The sequence below is a fragment of the Solea senegalensis genome, linkage group LG13 (genome assembly GCF_019176455.1).
Source record: "Solea senegalensis isolate Sse05_10M linkage group LG13, IFAPA_SoseM_1, whole genome shotgun sequence".
NCBI lineage: Eukaryota > Metazoa > Chordata > Actinopteri > Pleuronectiformes > Soleidae > Solea > Solea senegalensis.
Window position 1 is genome coordinate 17,090,135 of NC_058033.1, and position 24,623 is coordinate 17,114,757.

At 43.2% G+C, this 24,623-nt stretch overlaps 1 protein-coding gene across 1 annotated transcript in view; it reads left to right on the forward strand.

Moving 5' to 3' along the window:
* The first annotated feature begins 3,435 nt into the window (after window positions 1-3,435).
* Window positions 3,436-24,623, forward strand: part of LOC122779979 (reticulon-4 receptor-like 1) — a 72,760-nt gene continuing 51,572 nt past the window's right edge. Inside the window, exons 1-2 of the mRNA XM_044042723.1 lie at window positions 3,436-3,680; window positions 3,879-4,057. Of these exons, the coding sequence (XP_043898658.1) occupies window positions 4,045-4,057 (13 nt within the window). The 5' untranslated portion in view covers window positions 3,436-3,680; window positions 3,879-4,044. The remainder of the gene's footprint in view (window positions 3,681-3,878; window positions 4,058-24,623) is intronic.

The following is a 24,623-nucleotide window of genomic DNA, read 5'->3' on the forward strand; positions in this document are numbered from 1 at the left end:
TCGGCACAGCATGGTTTAGATTGGTTTACCTACTCATGTGGGCGGAGTCATCACTGCACGGCTGCATGAAACTGCCGTGACTTTTTTTTTGTTTGTTTTGTTTGTTTTACACGCGACACACACAAAACGACACAAACGAGTGACTAGTGACGTGTATTTGTCAGTGTAACTAAATCATTAGAATCAGTTAATTAAATGCGGTCAATTTAGAGTGTCCACTTTGCCTAATTGTCAGATCTACATGTTTTGGACTGTGGGGAGAAACCTAGAGAACCCGGAAAAAACACACACACACACACACACACGGGGAGAACATAAAAACTGCAGGCAGACAAGAGTTACGAAAACACAAAAACACAAAGACAAACCTGGCAACAAAACTTCACAAAAAAAAAAAGAAATCTACTTGAGAGTAACCCGTTATTTTTATCACGCACATTTGCTGCAATATTGTCATTTTACATTCACACATACACACAAACACACGATTAAAGAGGTATCCTGTTTCTCTGGCAAATTCAAAAGATTTACAGCCAAGGTCTACAAATAAGAGGAAATAGAAAGATACTGGTTGTAATAGAGTGAGAGAGAGTACAAAGCCTCATTCAATCTGGAGCAATTAAATTATAGCCAAGAATAAAAAGGGAAAGAGTATGAGCCGTTGGACTGCAAGAACTCAAAATAAACTTCAATGATGAACGGCACTGACAGAACCATCTGGACACTGTGACAGACCAAAATATTAGAGATACATTCAAATACAGTCAATTCAGCATTTATGGACACAGACTTTGTAAAGCATCCATAAAAATGGCAAACTATTGTAAACACATAGTGGCTGCAGATGCCACTTTATTAGGTACACTGCCTTTTAATGCAAATATCTAATCAGCCAACCACATGACTGCATCTCAGTGCATTAAGGCATGCAGACGTGGTCCAGATGACCTGGTGAAGTTTAAACAGAGGACAGATGAATGGAGAAGAAACGGGATTTAAGAGAATTTTGAATCTGGTCTGATTATGTTAAAAACCGCTGATCTCCTGGGATTTTCACACACCACAAAACAACATTAACTCATATAAACACACTATGAAGAAGACAATCTCTGAACTCACAACACGTCAAAGCCACAGCAGCAGAAGACCACTCCTGCCACTTGTCCTTTGTATCCACGCTTTAGTCTTAGATGAATTGCAATTACAGCTCCTTTATGCAGCACTCTGGAGAAGCAACTTTGGCAGCAATTACAGCTTTCAGTCTTTCCCGGGAAGTCCCTGCAAGCCTTGCAACACCAGGATTTGGGCAGTCAATCTCTTTCTTCCGGCAAGATCCTCTCAAGCTCTGTTAGTGCTGTCACTGTGAACTGCAGGTTTTCAGGTTTCTCCACAGATGTTCACCGAGGTTTAAATCCGCGCCTTGGCTGCTCTACCCGGGGACAGTCAGAGGCTCGTCTTGGAGACGCTCCAGCATTGTCTTGGCTGTTTGCTTTGGTTCTTTGGTTCATTCTCCCTGCTGAAAGGTGAACCATTGCCCCAGTTTCAGGTTGCGTGCATGCCAGAGCAGTTTTCCGGTACTGCTCCGTACAATATTTGGCTGCATTCATCCCTCCCCTCGTTTCTAATCAATTTCCTTGTCCCTGCCGCTGCTGAGGAGAAACGAGCTGAGCGTGGTGCTCACTGGACAAAGTTCTTCCGGCCAAAGATTTCAACTGTGTCTCATCCATGGGCCGCATATAAAAAGTGGACACAGTCTTCAAGTGTGCCCGATGAGGCCAACCCTGAAGTAACAATATATTGAATAGCCACAAGGGGGTGACAAACACCAAGTCTCTAACGTCACATTCATTTACATTTTCCTCAAAAGCAAGAAAATGATGTTCTTATTTGGAGGAAAATGGATGATAAAGCAAGGCAACATGTGATTAGACACCACTGTGATTAACAGATGGTATCGTCCAGTATTATGCCTGGTTGAAGGTGACTTGGCGGTGAACCTCCACTTCAGCCAAAACACAAACCTAGAGGTGATAAAATGGTGCCAAGTTCAGATTATAGGTGACTCCACAACCTGCTGCTGTTTGATCTCATCTCGTCTGACCCAGGAATATTTATCCTCACCAGTGCCGAGTCCTTTTAATGTTGTGTGGTCAACTCTAAATGGGATGTTGGTCTTTTCCTTTTACTCGGAGTGGCTTTTATCTTTCCACTCTACTACAAAAGGCCTGATTGATGGAGTGCTGCTGAATACGTCTTCTAAGTTGACAGGTTCTCCTTCTCTGCAGAGGGTTTCTGAAGCTCTGTTGGAGAATCACTTAGGTTCTCCAAAGTGGTCCAAATGTGTGACTATAGAGCAGGGCTCTCAAATTCAAATGACCCTTGGGGCCACAGAGCATCAAGTCTGGCCAGTAGGGAAGAAAAAAGGAAGAATTTAGTAGGAGGATGGGCGACATGAGCTTAAAATGACATCACAAATGTCCATCGTGATATCGCAGTGAACGAAAATACGATAAAAATGAAATTTATAATGCAAAATAAAACAATTACTGAAATAAACATAAATTAGGCAGACCACATCGAATGGATTGGAGGACCACATGTGGTCCTTGGGCCATGAGTTTGAAACCTCTGCTATGGAGAGACCTTGTCCAGATATTATTTCTATTAATCATGAGCAACAAATGCGGACTTTCAAATTGAAATTACGATGATTATGCTATTGTTTCTTGTAGGCTGATGTAGCGCACACTTAGTCAGCAAACAAACAAACAAATAACACTTTATCCAACTCATAATATAAACATTGAAAACGCTCTGTACTTTTGCACTGAAGAGCAATATTTCCATATAAAATGTGGTAAAGCAGCAGAGGTGAAGAAAAATCCATATCTTTTATATTTTTTTCAGTTTTCTTAAACTATTTTCTTAGAATGAATTGCTTTGTCAGTGTGCTGGTGTTCATTTTTATTTATTTACGTTTCGTTTTCCCAGTCAGACTTGCTTCCTAAACCTTGTTCGACATGCAGCTGCTGCTTTTTAATGTGATTATGACCACGTCAACGAAGAAGTGCTGACCAGGAAAGGGACAGAGCAAATGAACTGTATATAATAAGCATTGTTGTAATATTGTTTATGCAGCATCTGTGCTATTGAGCATGTGTGGGGCTTTGTTGTAGTGCAATTGAACATGGGGCTGATAAAGAACATGAGTGGAAGCATGAGCACTGATACAGGGAGCAGGAGGATTTTAATATGGGATCCTAACTGCTTCATCAACATGGCTTCTTCTTCTTCTTCTTCTTCTTCCCTGTCATGCCAATAAAGCATATCCTATTTGAGAAAGAGAGGGAGAGAGAAAGAGGGAGGGAGGGAGAGAGAGGGAGGCTTTCATCAGTCACATCGAGCAGTGGGAGGGGGATTGAAGCGGCTGCCTCACAGCTCTCCAGTAACAGAGACAGTATAGACGACACTGGCGATCCACACACAGCACATCTGAGACTCCACCTGACCTGCACGCGCCCTGACGAGCCCGCGGGAGGAAGAGGATGATGCTGATGCTGGTGATGAAGACATAAAAGGAACTTTGCGCTCTTCTCTGGACTGTTTTAAATCCTCTTTATTTTTCCTCTTTTCTTTGGACATGAAATAAAGTCACTGACCCATAAACACCAGCTATGGCGGTGAGTTGAATTATTCCAAAGTGTTTTTTTTTTTTGCTTTTTGGGGCGGAACGAGATTTCCTCTGCGGACGAGTCGACGCAACTTCGTTTGTATCCGGTGACATTTGTGTATCTGCTGTTTTTTTTCAACATCATCCGACTCCCTGCTCCTCTTCCTCCTCCTCCTCCTCCTCCTCCTCCTTCATCTCATCAAACTAGAGCCACTGAGGAGACGAGACTTGAAGACTGTCAGCGGTCAAAGGGAATCAAAAAATAACAATTCACTCCTCAGCAGCAGCAGCAGCAGCAGCAGCACAGGGTCGGACTCACACCAGGATGCTACTTCAGCACCGACACTAGACGGGTCCAAACAGCTGCTGCCAACATGTTCAAGAGAGGTAAGAAGACTGTGTGTGTGTGTGTGTGTTTTTTGTTTTTGTTTAAAATGTAGGTTAAACATGGTCGTAGCACGAGACTCCCCTGTCCCTCTGTTTGTCTTAAAATAATAATAAAAAGAATGGAAATGACTTACACCAGCCGACCAATCAGCTGTGTGGGGCCGGGACTGGAAAGGCAATTAAATATTTATCCACTTCATGTACAAAAAAAATCTTAAAATAGCGAACTGCTGCCGCACTGCAGTTTATGGAAGTTGCACGAGGACGGCTGGTGCTGCCTGTGCGCGTGCGTGTGTGCGTGCGTGCGTGGAACATAAACACAGAGCGAGGGAGAGAGATAAAGAGGAAAAAGTTCGCTAATGTAATTTTCTTTAATTTAAATGTAAAAGTTTTGTGTTTGGGTGCTTCGTGCCGTGCGCGCGCACACCCTGAGCTTGTGTGTGTGTGTGTGTGCGTGTGTGTGGTTACATTTGCGTGACAGAATGAGGCAACAGCAGGATATTTTGTTTTCTGCGCGCGCCAGGAGAGAGGGTGCCTCTCACCCACTGGGCCACATACACACAGGAGGGAGAAGAGAAAAGCAGGTGGACACATGCGCGCGCGCTCAGCACCTTGATGTTTACTCACACACGGTGCTGACACGCGGCTCCACGATGTTTGCGCTGCTACAGTATATGTGGTGACAGGGAGACGCAAAAAAAGCCCTCACAGTTTTATCAACAGGGATCAAGTGATTCAGAAAGACTAAATAACAACTGGAGTGCGGTTTCTATGATAAAAGCCATATTAATTGGGATTAGACGATGATAAACTAAAGACTATTGTACATTGCTTGAATGTTGTTTTTATATACGATTGATTTTTGGTCAAAATCAGCAGGAAGAGAAAATGCTGTTTCATTCATGTCACTCATCCCATCTCCTCCACAACAGTGGTCTTACAGTCACATGCATCCATGATACGCTGTAGATTTTCTACAGCGTGAATGAGCTAAACCTCCTTATTTCTTCCTTCTGGCACCCAGGCCAATTGTTTCTGTTTCTTGTTCTCTACATCGCCACAAGGGGGCGACTCTGCTGGTTGCAAAAAACAACTTAATTTGAATGCAAGTCTATGAGAAGAAAGAGCCTCCTTCTCATGTGATGTGTCGGTAAACATTTTCCTAAGGAGTTACATTTACATTTAATCCAAAGCGACTTATAAAAGAGGAACAAGCGACATAGGAACAGTGGACTGACAGAGGGTGAGAGTGCAGAAGTGGATCCAAGTGCAGAAGGAGATGGTGCGGGATCTTCAAGAGCTTCTTGAAGATGGACAGGGACGCTTTGTTCTGGTAGCTCTTGGTAGGAAAAGAGTCTGGATTGTCCTGTGTGGGGTGGACCAATCATTTGAGTTCATTATGTCTCACTCACTCATTCATTCTTCTTCTATACCGCTTTATCCTCCACAGGGGGGGCGTTGCTGCCAATCCCAGTTGACATAGGGCAAATGGCGGGGTACAAACTGGACAGATTGCCAGAGAGACAGACAACCATTCACTCACACCTACAGTGTCCAATCTGCCTCATCCCCAAATGCACATTATGCCAATTTTGTAAATTGTGATCCCATTTACAGGAAAACAGATGATAAAGTATGGCACGACATATGACTGGACACCAGTGTGATTAACAGCTGCCATCGTCCAATAGGTGACGTCTGCGAAAACGCAATATGTCGTCGTCCAAATTCCTTCAAAACAGGAGTTCAGATTCTTATGTTGCTGATACTCGGTTCCCATGCTCATATGAATGCACATATGTGTGAAGACCCAGTTAAAAATCTCTTATTTTTTTGCCAAATTCATTCATTTCTCAAACTGTAAATTGGTTTTCTGTCGCCACTCACTCACTCACTCACTCACTCACTCATAGTTGACATTATCATGCAAAACAACACACTGATGTTTTTAAGGCTATTTGTGAGGCAGTGACTCACCCATCTGTCAATCTCTGCACCCCACCCCCACAAAAAAGAAAAAAAGAAGACGGGGAAGGGTGTGTGTGTGTGTGTGTGTGTTGGGGGGGGGCTCCAGCTGTGACAGACAGCTTGTCAGAATACTGTTGTGTGTAGAGTGCCGCACACAGCTGATTGAGAGCATAATAGAAAATCAGTCGTTCATAGAGACTCTGGACGATTGCCCATTTGTCATTTCAGTGTCGGAGGGGAAACAAAAACACGCAAACACCTTGCAAACGTCGTCGAGTAGCTCACTCGGTCGGCTCAAGTCGGGGCAATAAGCCGGCCCCGAGATCTCCTCATTAAGGGCGGGGACCTGATGGGCTTGACAGGGCGCTGATTAGTGCTGTCACCGAGCGTGTGCACGTATGACGGAGCAGAAGGGAGACAAAGAGAACTTGTTGGCTCGAGGGAGACGAGATTTAATTTTAATCTGCCTGTAATTTCAGATGGATAGCGCCGCACCCACACACACGCACATGCACACACACACACACACACACACACACCAGTGATGGCTGTAGTTCCACCTCCAAATACTGTACTGCATGTTTAAGAGCCAGAGTAACTGTGCACTCTGCCTGATATACAGTTATCTATGTCTGTCACCTTTGCCCACAGTATCTCTCTGTGGTGGGATTAAGAGAGAGAGAGAGAAAGGGAAAAGAAGAGGAGTATAAGTGTGTTTTTGTGTTATGAAAACTCCCCCCTTTCTTTCTGTCCTTGTCCATCTCTCATTCTCTCTATCTCTCTGCTTGGCCAGTTCGTGCTGCCAGCCTCCGTCTGAGAGGAGAGAGGCCTGGCAGGCTGATTGGCTGCCATAGCGTGCTGGTTTGGGTAGCTGCCGAAGCTTTGTTTTCCAACTTGTTTGAAGCTGGATTTGTTTCCCTTCCTTGACTTTGCCTCCGAACTCCCAACTTCGCAGTCGTCTCAATATATCTGCAGATTTTAGTTTTTCCCCCACACACATTGACACTGGGAAATAAAACTTGTATCAATAACGGTACAAAATGAAAGGCCTTTGTATAATATAACAAAGTGATCCCGCTGGGTTTTTATCTCATCATGGTTTCTGTAACTGATTTTTTAGATGATGAGTAAATGCAGCTATATTTACTTAAGAAAGTTGTTCATTATAATTGTCATTAATGGACATAACATTTGCTCTTTAATATACAGAGGCCAAAATCAATTCTCCTACATGCAGAGATATTTAGTTCATTATCATAAACTATAAAGTAGTTTGATCTAGTAAAGCACAATATAGACACAGGAACCAGGGAATATTTGGAATTTCAGCCTTAAAATCCATAAACCGATTCCCTAAATGATTTATTTGTTGATTTTCTCCATATGTTGTTATAGTTGTACTGTTCTATTTCGAGAATGAATGAGTAAGCATGCTCATGAACATGGATGACATTTTATAGTCCTGAGAGTGGATCAGACAAATCTAATGTGATTAACACAGTGAACCTTATCTACAACGTTCCATCTATTCCATTGTTCTACTTTTAGTTTAAAACTTAAAACACAGAGCATTTTGGCTGCATTACAGTATATACAGAGGGGCATAAGAATGTGTAATATAGAGTGTCTTATATCCCTTTTTTTCCAGCACAACCTAGGCAATTTGATGAAAAATGTCTTTCATTTTTACCAACTATACAAACACACCTGAGCAAAAAGTCCTCAAAATGTTTAAAATCGGATAGAATTTTTGAAATTTGGAAAAACGTCACAGTTCAAAGTTCACTTGGCTCATTTTTCTGAACAAAAAGAAAAGAAAAATGCTCTATTTGTGACTTCTGCAGAATGAAGGCTACTTTATATCACGACTAAAAATGTGAAATAAAATGAATCATACCTTTCTGAATATGTGGCCTATAAACACATTATTCCCACTGCCAATGACCACAGCTCCGTGTCGCATGAACGTCATAATATGTATAGAATTTCGTTGAGACAACTACCATACAATAGTTTGATATGGAAAACAAAAACTTAAAAAATGTGACAAGCCTGAAAGAGCAGGTGTTAAATGGAAATAGGCACCAAAAGAAAACACACTCTGACATGGTGGTGCACATCCAACAAGGAGGATGGGGTCTTGGTCTAAGAATGAATCTTTTTCGATTTGTTTTTTAACAAAAGTATTTGGAATCAAACCCCCATCAAAACAGAGGAAGGTGGTTGTCCTGGAGGCCTAGAGGCCAGGTGGTGGGAGCAGGCTAAGGCAGGCACACAGACAAAGAAGGGACAATTGGCTGAAATGAGAGAGTATAAAACAAAGGAGGATCAGCTGGAAGTGCCATGTGGGAGACGGAGGCAAGAAGCAGAATTAGTTTCCTGCGTAGAGCCTCTTAAGACGTCCTCCCTTTTCCCCAGAACCTCCAGCACGGCAGAGTGCTGCCGGCTGTGCTCGACCCCAGGTAGCCTCAGACACACCCTCGCTGGTTGTTAGGCTGGGTACCCATGGAGACATAACCAGGTACTGAAGTGCCTGGCAACAACAGTTGAGAGCAGAAGTGGCACCAGTGCCGTGCCCTCCAGAGCACTAAGTGTGTCTCAAGGTCATGTTTCATCCAAGAAGGGCAACAAGGACAACAAGCGCCTCCTTCACTGACCAGCACTGGCCAGTTGGAGCAGGGGTGAGAAATGCTGCTTTAAATGTAGGTCAGCACCACTAGTTGGCGCCACTACTTGCAGTTGCAGACCAGACCGAGCACTGGCAACTCAATGAGAGGATGATGGAAAGTCTATTTATAATTCAAACAACACTGGAAAATCTACTGGCTGCAGGACACACCCCAGGTCCTGGCGGGGCCGTCCTCAGGTGAGGCTGTAAAGTGACGATGGCTTAAAACATGAAGACAATCCTGGGGTTCATGACTGAGAATACCAGATAAGGTGATTTTGCAAAAAATAACTAACTAATTTAGTAACAGGTCAGGCCTAATATTTTAGATTCCCCTCCTGATGTGTTCCTATACTATAATATAACATTTACTATCATCCAATCAAGTGTGGAGAACCTTCAAGAGACATTTCACCATCTTGTCCTTGGTTTTAACCTTGGTTCTTGGTTCTGCATGTTATGGCTCAGACATATTTCTGATCAAAGCAGATTTATCTCATGTGTTTTCCTCTCCAAACCTTTGATTGACACTTGTCATGACGATGAGTGTGACACACAAGTGCTTATCTGGCGAGAAAGCTTGACATTTCGGGTGGAATAATGACATGAAATATGCGTCAACATGTGTACAATTGCTGCTCCTGCTTCTTCAGAATTGGAATGAATGTCCACACGTCATTGTCATTTCTTCTTTACACAATTTCACCCAGCACTGGTTCCTCCAACAGATGCACTGTAATCCACAAATATTTGAATGACCTGTAAGAGTAGGTAGAGTAGGATGGAAGAAACAGAATGACGGTCCAACACTATGTTTTCAAGGCAGACAAAAACACAAGACTGCTAACCTTACTGGGATTGAGTGGAGATCTTTTTACAACATCACCCTCGAATGAGAACACGTGCTCAGAGCGCACAGATGCCCCTGGAACACACACATTTATGAGCCAGCTTACAGAGAATATTAGGTTAGGTTATTAGCGGGTATTCGGTGCACACCGTGTCTCTTTGTGCTATCAGCAAATGGAGTAAAGAGAGGAGTCACCCCCCACCCCCTCCTCCCCCCACACACACCTCCTCACGTGCTATGATGTTGTTGCTTATGCAGCCTGCATTTTTCAGCACGTGATCACAGTTCCAACATGAACTTACGACATCCCAAGTTGGAAATAATATCAAATTTAGAATATAGTAAAAAAAAAGGGACAGCACTACCGACTTCAGCTGTGCGCTCAAATTCACTGATCAATATCAATATGTGACGGTGAAATTGCAAGTCACTGTTCATCAGACTCGGACTTCAACCTGGCTCCAGGCCCATGTGAACAAGGTCTCTCGCCTGATTATGAGACTTTTTAATTTGTTCTCGTTTGATCCAAACATTTACACAACTGTGTCCAAGCAGAAGTGGTGATCATCCACTCCAAACTGCATTTCTGTTTGTTCATTTATTCTGTTTTAAAAAACAAACCAACATAGAAACCACCATCAGAAAAATGTCTCCTGTCAGATTTCTGCTCTCTGAACTGACAGTTGGCTATTTTGCTGTGGGCCAATGTCAACTCTACACTCAAACAATCAGAGCTTGTTGTTGTTCTCGTGTAACACTTGTGCATTCCTGTTTTCTAGCATCTATAAAAGCCTTGATGGACGATAATAACATATGGATTAATGACAAAATATTTATTTGGGTCCCAGAGCACCAAATGGTGGGGTAGATGAGTCCCGGAGATTGGTCCAAATTTGCTCTTATGGTGCCGACATCCTGAGACATTGTGCAGATTTTACAGATTAGGACACAGGGACACTTTATACGGGGTGCGGTGCTCCTTGCAAAAATCAGTGGACGTATCGTATTAGTGCACTGAATTATCCTGGGATTTGACGGCTGGAACTGAATTCATATGAGAATCAATTACATCTGTAATTCAAGTCATCGCGGAGAACAGGACGAAATGCATCAGCAATCATGCCGACACACAGTGGGCGTCCGTGTGATGGCTGTGCATATCAATGACCTTTGCAACTGCTCCCGCTGCCTGATCTCAAGGTCACTCACAGACTCCTTCTTTCTTCTGCCCGCGTCCGAGCGCACTGTGGTCCGCCTGATGAAATCTCCTTTATTGCCGAGGCGCACGTCCACTCTCCGGACTGTGCGCTGCATTTATTATCAATACACTGTAATCATGTTAAAATATTCCCAAGCGTTGATGGTGCACGGGCGTCGAGAATCCAAACTGCTGAACTCTCACAAACATAACGCGGAAACAAAAGAAATACTTAATGAACGGGGATTGTTTTCAATGCCAAACAAACACACACACACACACACACACACACGCCAAGTGCAAATTATACTGTGCAGAGCATGAAATTGCAGTATTCTATTTTAACTGTCTTGCCAAGCATAGCTTCAACACACATTTATCCAGACATACAATCATGTTGCTTTGCACTTTCCCCATTTTCTCTCCGGGTCATAAAAGTTAATAGAGCCAGCCGTGGAAAAGTCAACATATTCTGCACTATTGCTCATTTCTCAGTTGCAAGTGTCAGGGTTTTAACGCTCTATTCTGGTGTAAACAATGTGGCGACGGTTTATGCCTCGTACTGCTTGTTTAATTGCCACTGCAGTAAAGTTGTATAGCTCAAGTGTTCATAAATACAGTGCACTGTGCATCTCCCCAGTTCACCCAGAGAGCTGGCTGTGCACACAGCAGGAAGGTCCTGTGTGAACAAGGTGCCCAATCAAATGAGACATTATTCCCTATCAGGAGCCCTGGGGAGGCCTGTGAATGTAGCCTCACTTAGCAACAACTCAAGCTTGTTGTTTGTCTGTGTGTGTTTGTGTGTGCATGTGTGTGTGTGTGCATGTGTGCTTGCGTGTGTGTTTTCAGGCTGATTTTCAGTCACCTGCAGTGGTCCACTTGTTTAATAAGCCATAAATGGTAAACCTACATGATTTGAATTATGTAAATGTTTCTGTCCGAGGGTCAATGTTCAGAAACACACCGAAATGAGTGGATGAAATACTACTAATAATAATTATAGAGCTGTTATGTTAGAAATGTAAAACAAACCGCTTTGAGCAAAAATGGCGCGCGGACATAGTTTGAGTCGTTTCTCAACAAGCGGCAGTTTATCCATCATGTTTCAACACCACTTGGCTGACTGGTGAGCAGACCAAACATCTCAACTGCACTGTGACGACAGGAATCAGGGAGATCCCTGCAGCCAGCTCTTGTTCGCCAAGAAATTCATCCAACACATGTCATATTCCTGCTGCAAATCCTCTCCCATCGCGATTAAATGAGAGCATAACACAAGTTAGTCGGGCTGCTGTAACCCTCGCTCGCTCACTTTGCCCACAAAAAGGCCGGCGGTGCACGCAATTACATTTTGACGCCTTATTCTCGGATAGAAAAAGGATGAAATGTACTTTTCCCTCAAATCTAACACTTGCACACGAGTGGAAAGTAAATGACAGTAGCTTTAAAGTCCCATTTTGGTCAATGTTTCTTTGAGGCATTAGTGAAAAAGTGACTGCTGCACACACAATACATACAAAACAATACAAATCTAATCCTTTGTGTGCAACTCCAATGCTAGCAACAGCTCCTCTATCCACACGCTTCCCTCAAATCTCCTCTCCTCCCATGTCTTCTCCTCTGTAGCTGGTTCGCTCGGTACCTGTTGAATAATTGATAGATGTTTTGGTTTCCGATAAGGCGTTTGGGGTCCACAGCTCTCAGCAGTGAGGGCTCGCTGCTTTCCTCACGGCAGATCACACAACTCAGTCCATCCTTTCATGCCCCCTCTCTCTCTCCTCCCATTCTTCACAATACCTCCTCCTTTTTTTTTTTTTCTTTCAACCTTAATCCACATGCTGCTCCGATACAGTAATGTGCCATCGCGACACGTTTGTTTGCATACGTGCGCACTACAGCTCGGACTTTTTTTTTTATATTCCCGACAAACTCACGATTTTCCATCTCGTTCTCGTGATTACAAACAGCCCCGCAAACAGAAATAAATGGAATATGCTGGATATTACCATGGAAACAGAACTTACAGAGGCAGGGAAAATAAGTAATAAATAAATAGTGTAAAGGTGTTTAATACGTCTCCATAAATTGCCTCAGTGCTCCTCTTACGTGCAGGTTGTTAAATGGGATCTGAGCCACCTGCTGGTATCTACGGGGGGTAGACACAAAAAAACCAGCAATGGTGCATTAGCAAACATTTCTACTTTGAAGTGACTGAATCATCATGAAAGAACACATCAAGCCACTTAGATTATCACCTTCCTGTACATTATCATTACAACCCTATACGATATGCACTTTAATAATTAAAGTAAAGTTTAATAATGGCCCGAACGTTGCGTTTGGATATTCTTTGGTGTTTACATAAGTTATCTGGGTGAGACATTTTCACAACAGCAAGGAGAATCTCCCGGCGGCACCTGCGTGGTTCAAGCACGTGCAGATGCAGCGGACGCCCGCTGTGGATTATCCGGCGTTCCTCCTGCTGCGTTCTGACACCAGTTCTGACACCAGTTCTGACTCGCTTGGACATTAACGGAGCCGACGGGGGAAAATGTCCAGAGCGAGCGACTTCTGCGGAAATCTTTCGGTCACACATTAAGCTTCTCTGGAAATACTTGGCAGAATCTCGGGAGATCAGCGCATGTCTGAAAGCGGCTTTAGTCCTTCCTGTGAGATAAAGTAGGATCTTGATTATCCTACAGAATGATTTTGGGGTTGGAGCACGCTGGACTTTTGATTGCTATGCAATGCAGTTGAGCTGAGGGAGAAAATTCTGTTCTTCGTATACTTATAGACTTAGAGATGTTATAGACATAATAATGATTCTGGTGTTACCTCAACCAAGGAGATTATGTTTCCACTTGGGTCCGTTTTATGACAAATGAATAATTCAGATCATCAGACGACTGCTTTCTACAATTATGTCAAGCCTTCTGTTACCATGAGTACTTCTCATTACCGTTTTGTGATATCTATGACTGTGGCGATGTTGTGTCTTATTAAGTGTTAAGTCTCTTGTTGTGTCTTATTTAAATGTCAAGTCTTTTGTCGGGTCTTATTTAAGGGTTAAGCCTTTCGTTATGTCTATTTAAATGTTAAGTCCTTCGTTATTTTTGCTATTTTATTGTGTACCTCAAGCCGGGAGTCTCTGCAAAAATGTCAATGTCAAACTTCTTGAAATCTTGAATGTTGAATCTTGAACGTGGAGGATAAAGCACAGGAGCGGGAGCGACCGTCCAATCACAGACGCGATTCGCCAGCACGTCACACGTTTGTGACGTCAGCGTATTCCCAGCTGCCAGATATCGAACGTGAACGTTATCTTGGAAAAAAAGGAGCAGAAAGGGACAGAAGCGCTCACTCGTTGAACATTTCTTGACAATACCACAGCCATAAAATCAATATAAATGCAGGCAGCCTCAGGATTGTGTGGCATTGGTTATATAAGCAGCCATTTTAGTATAGTAATCTATTTGACACATTGTAACGACATTAAAACTGAACAAATTAGCAAATAAATGACAACGTCCTTGCTTTGCTGCCAAAGCTACAGCCTGAGTAAACTCTCAGCACTTGGTTAAGTTCAAAGACACACTGGTTTTGTAGAGAAAAAATGTTTGTGTGTGCTTCAGACACCCTCCATAAATCCTCATTCACTCCCCCTGAACGTCGCCCTGCCACAGTGCTGCTCCACGTCTACTGCTAACATCACATCACAGTTTTTATAGCATCCTTTGAGAGCGACAGGTCCCTCTGTCAATTGAACTTATCTTTGTAAACTTTCTTAATGGCACGACTTCTCCTTTGCGACGCCGCTTTCCCAGGTTTGGTTTCCCAGAGCAGTGAGTCGTCCCAACCACACACAGAGATGTCAGTGTGTGAAAAAATCCTCCGTATCTACATAGAGTTTACAGAGCTTGGGCAGAGGAGTGGTTGTAACACCAAGCTCTGAGCATGTTGTTGTTTTGCACTTCAGTGCTTTCGTATTGCAGGTTGTCAGGCACAGCTGGTTCCACATTAAACAGCTCAAGAAATACAGTATGTAAATTCTCCGTTGTTTACCTCTCATGTCCTGAAACCTCGCGCCAAACGCCTGAAGGAGGTTTGCACTTTCATCAGCATATTCATGTCATTGTAAGCTTTTTGTTCTCGCGGAAAGAAAAGGAAAATGCATTGTATGTGCACCCAACGCACAATTACACACTGCTGGCAGCCTCACACAAAAACAAGCGCTCACGCCACTGCACTGAAGTCCACAGAGAATGTTAGTGATTTTATATCAGCATCAGTATGCTCAGATGTCTTCCTTCTGTCTAACTCTTATTTATAGAAGTGACACAAAGTTACCAGAACGGGGCCTTGCAGGCTAAAAAAAACGCAGATCTTTTTTAGAGGTTTTGGAGGAAAAAAGGATGTTGAATGCTGAGGTGAATGAGCAAATATCATAGACTCAAGCGGGCACAGTTTTTCCTCGCGTCCCTGCTGGCAGCCATGTTTTTAAGCGTTAGCGTCTCGGGCTCTCAGGGATGGAAGTGCACGAGGTGAAGTCTGTGCTAACACGGCGTCAATTGCCCTTCTAAAATAAAACCAACCCCTGAACTGTCCATTTAACTTTGACCTTGCAGCTCATCCATCGTTTATCTTACACTCTGACCACGACTCAGCCGACACAAATAGCCTGCTAATATTCTGTGATGGTGGAAGCGGTGTAATTGTCGTCAAGAGATTTATTTTGTGATTAACATTTTTCCTCTGTTGCCCCGTGTTTTCTAGGATTAATTCATTAATTGACATTTGCAGTTAATAAGCTTTCGAAAGTCAGTACAATGCAGTTTTTTCTTATCACGGTGTGGATAGGAACGGCCCACTAAGACCTGGCTTGTGCTTCCACAGTGGGGTATGTAGAGTCTGAAGCTGTGTCAGCTGCATAAATAGCACGACATCATACCAGAGCAACACCGTGTAGCCCCACTAATTAATTCCACTCAAGAGAAGAACACGACACAGCGGCTGCAGGGAAACACACCACTGTTTTGTGTTTTTCCCATACCGCCGCTCGTAAGTGACGATCCTTTGTCGGCACTGTGTCTAGCTCCGCCCTTAAGGAACTGTACCACTTTGCTTGGTGACCCATTGGAAGACAGCACGGATTAATAATTTAAGTGCCCTTCGTCGATGCTCGACAAGGGAACGGCGAATAACTGTGTCATGTTCTGAGCCAAATCGAACTTTGAGCTTCGTCGGGGGGAACTGCTGCATCACCAGCGTGTTACCATGACACAGGGGGGGGCTTCATTTCCAGTTATGTGACATTAGATTATGTTTTTTAAATCACTAACACAAAGAGGTTCCTATTTTTTCAGTCCCTGATAAACAGTGATATTTCATAGTTATCAGATGTCGCTACGACGATCAACTTTAATCTAACGTGATCCTTTACTCCTGAAACAGTGTTTCTAATTTTGTTACTGCAAAGTTAAAAGGCATTTTTCATTTATTATTAATGCTGTTTTGTCTACCCGCTGCAATAACTGTCAAGTGCAGCACTCAAGTATTTTGAAATGTATCGGCACGTTAATATGAATGCTCAGAAAACTTTTTTTATTCGTTGTTTTATTGTGGGTTTCTCGTGCTTTTCTTTCTCCTCTCGTCCTTCTTTCCACTACCCCCGTGTATTAAAGTGTTTAGAGCCTGTATTGGCTGTAAAGCAGCATGTGGGGGAATCGAAGGAGACGGGTTAAAGAGGGAGAAAAGTTCATCAAACCCAAGACAACAAGTCAATTCCTCCTGATTTACCACATTAATCCTCATCCATCCCACAGTGTTCCTACACACAGAACCACTCAGACACCAGCGCTCGCACACCTATCCTATAAGCACTCGCATTGACTTTCAGCCTAAACAAAGCGTTATCCCTAAGCCTAAACATAACCAGTCAATGCCAAACCCTAACCTTAACTTGACTACAATTCAAATCTTAGTCCTAAACTCAACCAGTTCCTCAGGAACACACACACACACACACACACACACACACGTGCAATCCTGTTTTCACATGTTCTCCCTCCAGCTCCGTGTGCTGCAGTATAGACTGACAGGAGTGGCAGCAATGGCAGGTCTTACATAACTACATCACTGCATTAACGAGCCCATCTGCCTCTGGTCGGTGCTTACGGTTATAGCTCTTTATAAATGATACCCTTTTAATACAAGAGGACACAACGTGAGGCCACGTCTGACTCTGACTGACCAGGTGAAAACACAATCAATCTGCTTTTCTATCTCTATCTAGCAGATGTTAGATAGTATGTGAACACCGGTTTCTGTAGCCTTATATAATAATAATAATAATAGTAGCCTAATAATAATAATAATAATAGTAGCCTAATAATAATAATAATAATAATAATAATAATAATAATAATATATTTTATTTGTTTTGCACTTTACATTCGAACAACAAATCTCAAAGTGTGTATATATTACAGTACATACAGGTTTCATCTTGTGTTGCTGCTGCTCTGTCTTGTCAATCAATTAGTCAATAACAGCTGTTGTCGATAGCTTAATAAGCACAGTATTACCGTCATTATCTAGTTTTTATATTGATCAGGGAAAATTGTGAACATACAAAGACGCTCATGAGCTGCTTATCATAACAAAGAATTACAAATGTGATTAATGATTCATAGAAAATGAAGATTTCTTGCACTTCCTTCCTTCTGTGGGGATCCGTGTTTGGCGGCGGGTTTAACAAAGCGTCAATTTCCCCGACGAAGAATCAAGTGCTGTATGAATTCCTACATTACCCGCCGAACAAATAAGGGAGAAGCCGAAATAGGACATCAGATGGCAAAGCCCACACAAAGGTGCCCCACCTTTACAAAGGCACTGACGCATGAAGTGGCCGAAATTAGACGGAGCCTGTTTTGTTCAAGTCGGTGTTTGGTGCGTGTTTCTGCCGTGGCAGGAAGCAAAGATGGAGCGATGTGAGGGAAGTGCTGTCTGTCTGCCACCGCTTGTTATGTGTTCAGTTTGAGTCACATTATAATAGAGACACTCGGCATGTGTGTGAGAGCGTGTGTGTGTGTGTGTGTGTGTGTGTTTGGCACACTCAGTCAGACACACAGCTGCATACACCTTCATCGCTCCCATGTTGCCCTTTTATTGGTTGTAGCGTGATTTTTTTTTTGGAGCGCACAGAAAGAATTCATGAGGAACAGGGAACGTTACGATTGTGCAACATCGTATTTGGCATACTGTACCAAGCTGCTTCTCCGGAGTGAGAGAGTCAGAATTCATTAGATGGACTTCAGCGTATTTTGTTCCAAGTTGTTTTTGTCTTTGACATATTGAATTCTGTCGAGAGGGGATTGGGTTACGGGGCTATTTTTGTATCTGGGCTATAAAAGAGAAACGTGAATAAAGCATCACATTGTCAGTATAGTCAGCGGCATGATTAAAACTGGAGAGAATATGTGAGGACAGTGGTTTTCAAAGAGGTGGGAGTGACTATATGAGGAGCGGCAGTGACTATATATTTATATATATATATATGTGTGAAAGAATATAACAGTTACTGTGTTATAAGGAATTATAATGTGGGTGAAAAGGAGTAAAGAAGAGCTGAAAGATATGAATTAATTAGCCCTTGACTATTAAAGCAATTGCTAACTCTTTTGATTATTGATTACCCAATTCAAGTGGGTATTTTTTAAATAAAAGAAAGAAGTTTCTTGTGAATATACTGTGATTTGTGGAGATTTTCTTAAATTCTCCATGAGACTAAACATAAGGCCCTGGTATACTTCGGCACACGTGCCGCAGTGCGCGTGTCGCATTTCATGGACCCTGGTATAGTCGATGGATTCATCGAAAATTTAAATAATTCAATAATTGATTCACAAAAATCATTAGAACAGATCATTTTCTTACATCTCTGGTGTCTGAAGTGATGTGAAACAGGCGCAGTGTGGAATATTTGCTCTATTTTTTCCATGGTCTATGGGATCATTATAGTCATCCAGGAGAACTCCATGCAGTGAAAGTAAACAAGTAAACTGTGGTGAGGAAGCACCATTATCCCAGGTGTTGTCTAAGGGGAGGCCCACAGTGTCACACCGCCTTGGGCAAACATTCAAAAACACTTAACCAACCCCCGGATAATCTCTGCTTCATGTTCAGCAGCAAATAAGAAATGATTTGTACACAATGGGCCAAAAGGTACTGCTTGTAATAATCCATAGTGAGTTTCCCCCGATTATGTGGCGACCTTTGATTTTATGTCAGTAATCATTCGAAAAACTGGAATGCGGCGAAGGAATGAAACATCTCCTTTATGGCGTGTTAACACTTGGATGTACTCTTGACTTAAGGAGATATTATGACCGGTCGATAACATGGGAATGAGGTGAGCTTTAAATAAAAGTGTCAAGATGGTACGGACCTCTGGTTTATAGTCGCGCTGCTGTTTCACCGAAGTGGTAATTATGTGGGAGTCGTCCCAGCAACATCTGTGTCAGAGAGCGCCATCACACTTAATTTTGAGGGTAAGGGGTCTGCTAAAAGATGATTACTGCAGCACAGAGGCCGGTGTGTACTTTACAAGGAGGGAGGGGTGAGGACATTCACAGCGCTCCCTCCAAACTCCTTCTCCCACATTAATCTCCTTAAGCTGTCAACATGACCTAAAACTGAGGTGGAAAAACTTGTGCCAAACAGACAAGAATTTAGACTAAAAGTGAATTTAGTGCAGAGTTCTTGCACCAGCACAATTCAGTTTGCGAGTGGAGAAAACCGCAGATGTTTCCCCTCTCCCTCACTCACAACTGTGACCTCCACGTGACCCGACGAGGACCGGAGAGAACACTTTGCACATTTCCTTTCCAGCGTCGACTCATTAGTCACTAAGTCACTGTCAAACGCACCCCACGACAGGAGGAATTGGTGTGGTGGTGTAGGTGTGCATTAATGAACGGCGTGCATGAGCTGTGAAGTAAACGCTGCAACGTGGTGAAGGTGTGTGGGGAAAACTGGAAATGGCAAATTAGATGTAGAAGTAGAAAAATGCTCACAATCACGAGTCGCTCAGGAGACACTGACCGCACCTTTGCTCGCACCTGTTTATTGAGCGATATTATGACCCATCAGATAATCTCAGCAGACCCCAAATCAGGCCGTGAGCCTCCCAAAAAACCCTGTACGTACCGAGTTGTTGTTATGATTACTACAGTGCTTCTTCCCTAATAAGGATTTGGCAGCGACACTGCGGCACAACCGTCATGAAGATGGGCCGTCTGCCCGACAACACCAGCTGTGCCAGCCCAGCCATCACTTAATCACTCAGGGAGCCAAGGATGGAGGACAAGGCACAAAGTTAAAAAAAAGAAGCAGAAATCTGAAGAGGTGTTGAACGGCGGAGAGGAAGAGGATCTGAGAAGCACAGAAGGAAGAGTGGACGTCCAACGCTAACACAAAGGGCAGCGAAAAGAAAAGTGCCGTAAACAGATGAGGGCGAAGGTCAGTGCGGGAGAAGAGATAAAGAGTGACGGCAGCGAGAGTGACAAGGAGGAGAAAATGTGAGGAATGCAATTTCTGAAAAAAAAAGAGACAAGGCGCCGAGGTGAGGGAGAATACATCGCCCGCACTGTGGAGAAATGGAAAGGACGGAGGGGATGGCGTGAAAAAGATGATGTCAAACATGTTTTTAGGTCGATTCCTCTGCCGGCGAGATCAATACGGCTGCAATCAGTCTTGTAATAGCAAGAGCAGTATGCAGTGACACAACACGCAGCACACTATATTTAGCCGACAGAAAGCGCTGACAGACTCTCAGTACCTGCGAAAGCACAAACACTCGGTCTTGTGGTTTGAGTGCAAGAGGAATTGCTCACTGAACTGCACCAAAATGGCACAATACACATTAAAGTGGAGGATGACTCAGATGATCTTTTAAATAAAAACAAACACGATAATGGCGGATCTTTGGCTTTCTCTCTCTACTGACTGACCTGCCCGTCTGTCTGTTTACCATAGTCATCTAATGTTTTAAAACACAGAGAGTCTATATTGTAAAAAGCACCATATGTGGTGCATGTAGGCCGAAGGGGCAGGTCACTGATAAATACTCACAAAAAAACACATTACATATGTTGCTCAGATAAGTATGTACGGCGTATTAAACGGAGACTTTTGGCCAGTGAGCAGCCATCGATCTGAGCACACGCAATCTTGTAAAGGTTCAGATTTGCATTGAACGGAGTCAGTAACGCTCACAATTATTGACCCCGTACATTCGAAAGCTAATTGATATGGACTTCTCAACTGGGAACTGCTGTTTTTGCGCGGTCCGGTTCAGTTGCCTGGTTGAGAAGGTGCGACTCGCATGCAGTCAAGTGTTTTTCAAAAGGTCCATTGTGTCCTGAATCTACTACCCTTTAGTTTGCTTGTGTTATTGCTTTAAAAGGAGAATTTGTTTGCTTTTCTTTCGCCTTTTTGAATATGCGCTCTACAGAGGCTGCCATCTTATAAGCAAACAACAAAGACTGACATCCTTCCTGGTGTTTGAAGGCCACCGTGGGTTCTCTGACCATCGTGGATGAGCAGAGGAGTCCTCTCTCTGTTACGGTCAACAGTAATTCCTCATTGGACCTTTAAATTTCCTCTGATATATGCGTGTACTCACACGGAATAACTGACTTTTTTTTATGAGGGGGAATGTGGTAAAAATGTCACTAGTACAGAATGCCAGGGTCTCTGCCTACCTCTCTGCATGTGTTTTGGTTTGCTCCGTCCCCCGCCCACCCCCCGCGCTCGTACCTGGCCCGTCTCTTCCCATCCGTCTCCTCCGCGCGTCTGGGGGACCTTACACGCTCGGCTCGGCAACAGATCAAGGCAGCTACATCTTCACCAAATGTCATTTCACAAGCATTTCCCCCAACACTTGCAGGGAAGAGGTTTTTCATGTAGTCACATGTGCGTGCGCGTTTGCCGGTCGGTAACATGTGGGAGTTCAGTCTGCTCCTAAAGATGCCACATTTTGTCTGGATCAGTTGGAGTAATAACCGATTATGTCTGATGTTTATGTCATGGCTGTTCCCGGCAGATTTCACATGCTTCCGCGGTAAATGGACAAGTAGGTGGATAACATGTTGTTGAAGTCAGAGATGGCGATACTTAATTCCTCCTTAATCATCGCGAGCTGTCAGCGGAGAAGAGGATAATAACATGCAATTCTGCCTCTTCTTCAGTCCCATCCACCGCTGCCAGGTGTTTATGTTAGCAATGACAAGGACACTACAGCAAAGGTAGATACATTGAGAACTATAGATAGTAAAACTACACACACACACACAGTCAATCTGTCATCTAATTTCTCTGCACCAACAATGCAGTGCTTTAATCTTTGCTTGAAATGGCGCTTCCAGTACATGAGATGATTTCCTGAATTATCAGAGGTAGAATTAAATTAAAAAGTGGACGGATAGAATTAGATTTCTGAATTGTAAATATGCATGTACATTATTCTTATTATATTATTTAATACAGCAAGAAAAAAGGCCCTGACATCAGAGCAGGCCGTCTTCTGTGTTCACCTGTAGTTGCCATGCTCCGTCATAGCCGCTACGCTGGTGTTTAGCCCCTCCCTCGCAGCTTGAAACAGGTAAATAGGAAATAATCTGCCTGCGCTCCAAGAGCCACGTGATAAGGACTTCCAACCACACCTTGTGAACACCTCCAACAAATCATCCCAATTTCCACTTTTAAAGTACAATCACTTTACATTAACCCAGGAGCCCCCTGTGGACCAGAGGTGGCAGAGCACAGGCTTACCCTACAGAGTTAGAATGGTAATGCCTTCGAGAATTGGAGTCAGTCAGCCAGGCCCGAGCAGAGTTAAGCCCTGGGTTTACTCACATCAAAGGGGACGGGCCATCCACAGCAATCTCCCAGAGAGAGGGAGAGAGAGGGAGGGAGGGAGAGAGGGAGAGAGGGAGGGAGGGAGGGGGTTGTGTGGGCTGCGGCTGTCATATATTCCTTTTATCACTGGGAATTTTACGGTTCAGACCTGTGATTCTGAGGGGAATTTTATGGGCTGACCAAAGATGGGCAGCTTCAATTGAAAAGTTGAGCTGTCTCATCACTTCCCAAAGTGTGTGAGTGTTTGAGAGCGAGAGAGGGCTTTTTTTTTTGGCCTATTTGTGCCAACCATACCTTTCTTTACTTTAAAGGCACATTTAATCATCCTGACAGCTTATTGTTTATAAATCCTGTTTTGTACAAGTTGATTCATGCGCGGCTGCTGCCTTCCACTCAGCCCTGCATTTTTAATTGAACACTTCTCCACAGGGGCAAGAGGAAAAAAAAAAAACACACACAAAAAACAATTAATCTGGTTGTTTTGGGTTTACAAAGTGTGTATGTGTGTGTGTGTGTGTGTGTGTCATTGCTGATTGCTCTTTTCCTGAATGTCAGGTGTGTCAATTTAATGCCATTGCCCGTGGCAAACAAATCAGCATTTTCTCCCTCTGATGATCTGATGCTGTGGTATCGACGTATTAACATTTTTTAAAGCCAGAGAGAGATCAGCTTATATTGCTGACGTTATGTGCCGTGCGTGAAAATACTGCAGTTACATTGCATGAATGAAATGTTGTGTTTTAATTATGAGACGGTCGTCACTGCATGATAGGATTCTTATCTGACTGTGAGCATCAGTGTATGTCTAAATAAGCCACTTATATGCAGAGCATGAGCACACACGACCACGCACTATTACACTCCTGTCTTTAGGGGTCACCACCACGAATGATCTTAATATTTTACGTCAGATTCACTTCCTGATGTAAACGCTCGCATGTATCCGAGCTTGGGACCAGCACAAGGAAGAATATAATAATATGTAGTGCAATTAATTACGATCATGCACAAGCACGATGTGAAGAAATGGATAAATTATGAGGACTTGGGGGGGGGAACACACAAACACTATTTTGAAGCTTGATTTACACACACGCCATCCCACTGAAGCTCCATCACAACCTCCCTTCACACGTCTCGTAATCGCTTTATAGCTTTCTTGTTTATAAAAAGAACGGAGAAACAAACAATCAAGCGATTCGCTACCGTGTTCAATGTTTGGACTGTACGTCTCCAACAACACTCGTTCTGATTGGCTCGGGGAAAATTCCACCGTGATCCAAAAACTCCAAATGGACACAAAAAATATTTGAAAAAACAACAACGATAATAATAATGTTATAAATAAGGTTTAACATCGGATTGAATTTGTGAAATTTGGAAATGAGTCACAGTTCAAACGCAAAGAAAAACGGTCTAATTTTGTGACTTCTGCACAATTAATGCTACTTTATATCACTACTAAAAATGTGACATACTGTAAAATGAATCATAACTTTGACTCAACAACACAAAGCCTGATTATGTGACCTATAAACACACACCACCATGTAAGGAGTTGTGTATTATTCCCACGGCAATTTACCTAGGGTGCACCTGCGGCACTAAGGGTTAATATTTGACTTTTAAATTGGGGCAAAAGAGGTGAAACTGTTTTTGTTTGTAGCTTCTGGAGGAGGTCAGACGAGAGAGGTCACTTGATCGCCAGGGAGGTGACAGGGAAAGCACTTTACACTCAGTGGAGCAATACAAAAACACATTTTTGATGACCCACATTTGCTTAGGCACAGTGGACACGCTAAAACAGTTGCACTTTCGGTTTCTTGTACCACTGGCGCTTCAATAGCAGTTCAGTCTTCCATAGTGCTGCTTGCTTCATGTAAGTGCTTCATGTACCCGTACCTTCGTAGTAAATATTACATGCACCCAAGTTCCCAGAGAGGAGCTGTCCAATGTGCTGGTT